This window comes from Corapipo altera, unplaced genomic scaffold (genome assembly GCF_003945725.1).
Source record: "Corapipo altera isolate COAL_440 unplaced genomic scaffold, ASM394572v1 78, whole genome shotgun sequence".
Lineage (NCBI taxonomy): Eukaryota > Metazoa > Chordata > Aves > Passeriformes > Pipridae > Corapipo > Corapipo altera.
In genome coordinates, this window is record NW_020884904.1 from 7,447,209 (window position 1) to 7,453,620 (window position 6,412).

General features: G+C 52.0%; 1 protein-coding gene across 1 annotated transcript; it reads left to right on the top strand.

Annotated features, from left to right (window-relative positions):
• Positions 1–27: 27 nt before the first annotated feature.
• CDKN1C (cyclin dependent kinase inhibitor 1C) lies at positions 28–1,765 on the top strand. The gene is made up of 3 exons (XM_027651266.1): positions 28–710; positions 801–927; positions 1,078–1,765. The coding sequence occupies exons 1-2, from the start codon at positions 260–262 to the stop codon at positions 920–922; spliced, it is 573 nt and encodes a 190-aa protein (XP_027507067.1). The 5' UTR covers positions 28–259; the 3' UTR covers positions 923–927; positions 1,078–1,765.
• The last annotated feature ends 4,647 nt before the right edge of the window (positions 1,766–6,412 follow it).

The window sequence follows — 6,412 nt, forward strand, 5'->3', positions numbered from 1 at the left end:
CGCCGGGGGACGGGGGGCGGGGGGGGGGGCCCCGCCAATCGCGGCGGGCCGGCGGCAGGGAAACACTATTATGCTAATGGTGTTTTGCTCGCACTCGCGGCGAGCGGGGTTTAAAAGGCAGCGGCCGGGGGCAGGGGCTCAAAGGCGGGAGGCAGGGCTGGTGCGAACGTGAGCGGACAGGTCGGGACGGGAGGCGAGGAGAGGAGCGGCGGGGGGGGCATCTGCGCCTTCCCAGCCCACCGCGTCCTGCCCGGCGGCGATGTCCAACGTGCACCTCTCCGGCGCCGCCGCCCTGGAGCGCCTCTCCGCCCGGAGAGCCCTGGCCGGGAACGGCCGCAGCCCCGTCTGCAGGAGCCTCTTCGGACCGGTGGACCACGAGGAACTGGGCCGGGAGCTGCGGGAGCGCCTGCGGGAGATGGGGGAGGACGACCAGCGCCGCTGGGACTACAACTTCCAGACCGACACGCCGCTGCCGGGGCCCGGCCGCCTGCGCTGGGAGGAGGTGGAGGCCGGCGCCGTGCCCGCTTTCTACCGGGAGACTCTGCAGGTGGGACGGTGCCGCGTCCCCCTCCTCCAGGCGCCCCCTTCCCCGCCGCCACCCCCCGCCGCCGGGAAGGGGCCCGGGGGGCGCCTGAGCCGGGAGAACCGCGCCGCGCCCCGCCGCCGCGGCATGCGGCCCCGCCGGAGGGGCCCGACGGCCCGCATCACAGGTGCGTGGGGGTCCTGGGGGGGCGAGGGGGCGGTGGGCGTCCCGCCGCAGTGGCTGATGGACGCCTCCTTCCTCTGCGTCCCCCATCCAGATTTCTTCGCGAGGAGAAAAAGGCCGGCGGAGCCCAAGGCGGCGGCGGAGCGCCCAGCCGGCTGCCCGCCGCCCCCCGCCGCCGTGCCGGCTGAGCAGACCCCCCGCAAGCGGCTTCGGTGAGCCAGGTGAGGCACGACCTGGGGGCGGGCGAGGGTGTCCGGTCGCTTTCTGCGGCACATTTTTTTTTTTTTTTAAATTTACCCTATCACCACTGATTTTTTTTTTTTTCTGACTTTTTTTTTTTCACCCTCCTCCCTCTTTCTGTTCTTCCCCAGATTTTTGCACTACTGCACCCACGGGAGAGGCGCGCCGCCCCCGGAGGCGCGGCGCCCCGGAGGCACGGGGGGCCGGGGCGGGCGGCGTTGCGAGGTGGGACCCCCCCGTGCCCGCCCGGACCGGGAGCGGGAGCTGGAGCCGGAGCGAAGCCGGAGCGCCTGCCCACCGGCCGCGCACGGAGCAGTGTTAAAAGTACAGCTGTGCAATGTATGACGTTTTGTATAGAAATGTATTATGCCTAATGTTGAGTACACTGGCCAGAAGTGTAAAGCTTTAAAAAGTCATTTATAAGAAATGTTTAATCTCTGCTGAGCTCTCAGTGCAAAAAAAGGAAAAAGGAAAAAAACAAGTGTATATTTGTACAAAACTTTTTTTAAGAGTTATACTAACTTATATTTTCTATTTATGTCAGAAACGTGGATAACTTGACATCCAATAGTCTTTTTTTTTTTTTCTTTTGGTTAAGCCAAAGGGCACTATATTTGCTTTTGTTATTTACAAAATGTAAATTTATTTTTATAGTGGATTTTTTTTTTTTGGCATTCATAAGATGTAGCTACGAATCGAAATATTTTTTAGACTTTACTTGAAGACAAATCTGTTTCAGTGGGTCCTGAGCCGGTCTGTACCACTGCCATTGCAAATAATGCCACAACTTCAATAATAAATAAAATAAAAGGAAACGCCTGCAAGGCTGCTTAGTGTGTGCTCGGGGGGAAGTCCGGAGGGAAGGGGGGGAGGAAAGGGACAGCCCCCGAGGCTTGGGCGGTGGAGCCAAGCCCAGTTCTTCGCGGGGGGAGTCCTCCCTCGCCCCGGGGCCCCAGGCGCCCCTGGAGCACGACCCCGCCGCGGGGAGAGCGCTTCCACCTACGCCCCCCGGCGAAAAGCTGGCGTGCAGTTCGGAGGGGAAAGGAGGGCTTTTTCCCCTTAAAAACAAGTGTTCCTGAGTACTGCTGGAGTTACCCAAGCATGAGGGGAGGACGCGCCCTTCATGACACCCTGAATTCGGCCCTTCGCCACATTTTATGGTTACTTTTAGCCATTTCCCCTTTCGTCCCAAAGCTGTATCTGCCCGTTCTTGAGGACCCCGGCAGCGCTGCGGCAGCCACTTCACACCGCATCGGGGCTGGGCCGATACCTCCCTCGCTTGGGGATAGTCGGGGGGGGGGGGGGGGGGGGGAAGAGGGAGGCTGGTGCCTGCAGGCTGTGACCCCCAGCGGCTCAGCACTAGGGGGACGCCCCTGCCTTAGTTGTGCAAACCTGCCCCGCCCCGGCCCCAGCCGCGAGCCCTCAACCCCCAGCCCGTAGCTCGGAGCCGTGGCTACTGCAGGGAAACACTTCCTGGTACCTCTTGCCCAGCAATGATTTACAGGGCAAACACACCACAGTTCTGGGAAAGGCAGCAGTTCCAGCTCGCCCTACAAAAGGTAAAAAGCAAAACAACAAATCCACGAAATAAACGCTCCCAACAGGCAAAACAGCCTGCATTTTGACATTAACGCTTTGATGACAGTGTTGTCACAGCCGTGCATCCACAGCAGTTTGCAGTGTCACCTTGTCCCTGTGGCCTGGGAGGGGGTTAAAGCCACAGGATATACACACAGCCCCGTGGAGTCAGGGCAAACGCACTGTGCTGGGTCCCAAACCCTGTGCCGCTCAGGGAGGAGGGACACATCAGGGCTGGTCTTGGCTACAGGTGATGCAAGGTTGGGGTGCTGGAGAGTACAGATGGGTAGCAGGATGCGAGAAGAGGACTGGTCCTCTGATCCTAGAGGCGTGGGGACTGACTGGTCAGATTTATCCCTTTCAGACCCCACTCCCCATTCTTGCACCTCTGTGAAGTGCTGCACCCCCACGCTGTACCCAGCAGGTGGGGACGACCAAGAGAGCACCACTCCCTGGCTTTATGAGCTCTGTTTGATACTCTTTCACGGAGGGGGGAGGGAGCTGAAAGAATGAGGGTCAGGGTGAATAAGGCTCAGGGTTTGTCCACATCATCTTCCCCCGGTCCCCGCAGCGCTCCTCTCTGCCCCCCCCCCCCCCGTCACGGCCGCCAAACATTCCTGGCTGTAAAAGTAACATTGATTACCTCCAGCTCCATGATCGCTTAATCAGAACGGGATTATTTTACACGCCCGCATCAGTGGCCGCTGACTCAATACGATTTTCCCCCCTTTGAAAAGAAAAATAGCTTTTCCCTTTCCTTATGAAAGCCAACAATACCCGGAGTGAGGCAGCTGGATCCTCCAGGATTTATGGGCTTTTCTCTCGCTTTCATGAAAGCAGGTGCCTTTGGGACCTCCATTGTCCCAGCCCCCAACTAATAATAGGACTTTTTGCAATGAAAGATCCCTGCTCTGAGCTTCCAAATACCTCGGCCAGAGGAGCCACCGCCTGCCCCGAGGTGTGCCCAGCCTGACTCAGGAGGAAAGCTCTCACCGCGGGGAGAGTTTAGGCACAGGGCTCTTTATTAAAGCAAATAGTTCCAGCTCATGGGCATAGCCTGAGAGGAGCCAGAGGGTTTCCAACCCGCAACAGGGGAGGGCCACATCCTGCAGTTCCCTGGGCTGTGCTTTCCTTGAGGGCCCGGGGGTGCGGGAAGGTGTGCGGCTGCCCCTGCGCCCTGCCCCACCCAGCCCGGCCGGCCCTCCTCGCCCCGGCACAAAGCACACTACCCCTATTCTTTCGGCCTTTGTAGCCATATGGCAAATCCATGTAGACACAGCCAACATCCATTTATTCAGGCACATAATGTCCCGCAACAGGGAACAATTGGAACTTTGTTTGCTTCTATTATTGATGCGAATGGGCGACAGAGAGAGAGAGAGAGAAAAAAAAAATCATTTAACTATAAGAGATATCCAGCTAATTATGAACCATATGTGCCTATAGTTTCAAAGCAATCCAATGAAGTTCATTTTAAATCTAGACTACTTTATTAGTACAGAAGACAGATGTCTCAACAGTACATGCATCAGAGGAAACCATGTAAAGAAGTTCTTGAAATATTTAACTAGGACTCATTCATTGTCAGAGGGGCTTTAAAGTGCCCTTTATCATGAGAATGCATAGGCAGAAGAGGAGGGAGGCTGCCGGTTGTTACTGCCAACCCACTTACCCCTTAACACTAAATCCCAAATTCCACTTTGGATTTGACGACAGGAATATTTTTGGAAAAGATTCAAAATATCAGGGGTCTTGAAGGACCGAGCTTGCTGCTCATTACAGCTACAAAAAGTCAGGTCATTATTTGAGCTGCCTTAATCCCAGACTGAAACCAGCTACACAATTAGAGGAATAATCTACTCCAAATCACAACCGTTCCCTCTCCCAAGGAGCAGAGCCGTGCATTTTTTGCAGGATGGCTACTGCAGTTCCTCCCCTGTCCCAAGAGAGACTGAAATTGGAGTGTTAACATTGCCAGACCTCCAGAAATTTTTTCATACAAGCATCTCTCTATGTGAATCTGTGGTGGGCACCTAAAGGAAAAGGGCTCTGAAGGAAGACTGGAAGGGAAGCTTGATGGGAGGAAGTCTTTCAGATTTCTTTTTTTTTTTTTTTTTTTTAGGGAATGCAATTATCAGCAAACACTCTTGGCAAAAAGGTTAGTGCTATCTTTATGAGCACAGCAACATCTACCAGTAATTAAGCCACTTCAGTTAGATGAATGCAACATATGGTTGACACTGGGAATCATTCTCCTTCCTAGCCACAACTTTTCTTTCTGGGCCAAAACTTGTTCTATTATCACTTAAAATAAACAAAAAGCTGCTTTCCACTTCTTCAGCAAATATTTGTTGCTAATGAGCAGGAGGTGTAGGTAACAGGATGGGGAAAAAACCTGTAGTTTTCAAGGAATACTTCCCTAAGTTTGGATATGGAAATAAAATAAATTCTCTAAATGCCCAATTCACTTGCAATGAGCTGAGATTGCTTAGTAGGATGGCTACACAGGGAGATTCCTGTGAAGGATCCACACAGAGAGATGTAAATTGAATTGACCATTTTTAAGCACTGAAATAGTTATGAAGAGTACTTGCATATATACAAACACACACTATGTATACAAGAAATGACTAATCAGGGAGTATAAAATAATTAATCAGGGAACTGGATTTTTTTTAAGCCACATTGTCACCTACCACTACAGGATAAACTCACAATGGTTTTCCAGTGTCTTTCCCTCCACTAGCCTGTACTCTCTCAGAACTGTTCTTCTTGACAAGGATTTTTGGAACAGAGCAAGCCAAAAAGCAAACCAAAAGTCTTTACCTAAGGTGAAAGGATGGGATTATATCTGACTCACAGAGGATGGAGAAGAATCAAGTACCTCTCTCCCATTACACAGTATCTTCTACTAAAGACCACATGATCTCTTTTGGTGTCAGTGATGAAATTCCCAATGGAAAGTGTTTCATTTTTTGGTTTATTCAGTTGCTTTTTAAACCAAGGGGGATTTTTAGACATATATGTCCAATAAACCTTTACTGGGACAGATTTTTTTGGGAAAAAGGAAAATGAAAGATGCTAAAATGGTTAGATGATATACAGAATGTAAAAGCTCTGAAGCAGGCCTCGCTGTTAGATAAAAAATAACTCAAACGCTTTTAAACACAGAACAAACTAAACTTTGGAGCCACTTTCTGCAATCTGCATGGTCAAGCCTCTGCTTCAGGAAAACTGTTGGCCAGTGGTGGTTGCACAGCTTCATGTCTGTATCTGTGATGCCACATGGGCCACAGTCTATAGGACGAGGAGGCAGGGAGAGGGAACAGGAGAATTGGGAGGCAGCACTAGAAAACACCTACGATGGGGATAACAGGGTGCAGATGGAGCAGAAGCACAGTTGGGCTACACTGGAAGAGGCTGGGAAGGGGACACCAAACTCTGCTGGTGTGATGAAAGGGAGGGAGAGAAGGGAGCAGATTGCAACATTTATATTCCGCATTATATATTAATTTCTGTTTATATTCTGTGCATTCCTTCAGAGGCTGCCTGGTCCCAACACACTTCTGCTGTCAGCAAACAGCCATGAAACTCATCCACTAACATCCCATCCCTTCCCTGAACTCATCTACAGATGCATGCTAGGAATAATCTTCTCTTTTTGTTCCCGTTTCCCAGGTCAGTGTGGGATCTAAAAAATTCCCCAGACCTGCTGAGGAGTCACTGGGCTTCACATCAGCACAAGATTACTCTCTCTCTGCTACCAGATTTGCTTTAGCCTTCATGTATTACATGAAGACTGAGGACTAGGAAGGAAACACTCAAGTTTTGGAGGTGCCCAAGCTGCCTGTATGATTTCAGTCCAGATCTTTCGCTCCCACTTTATTT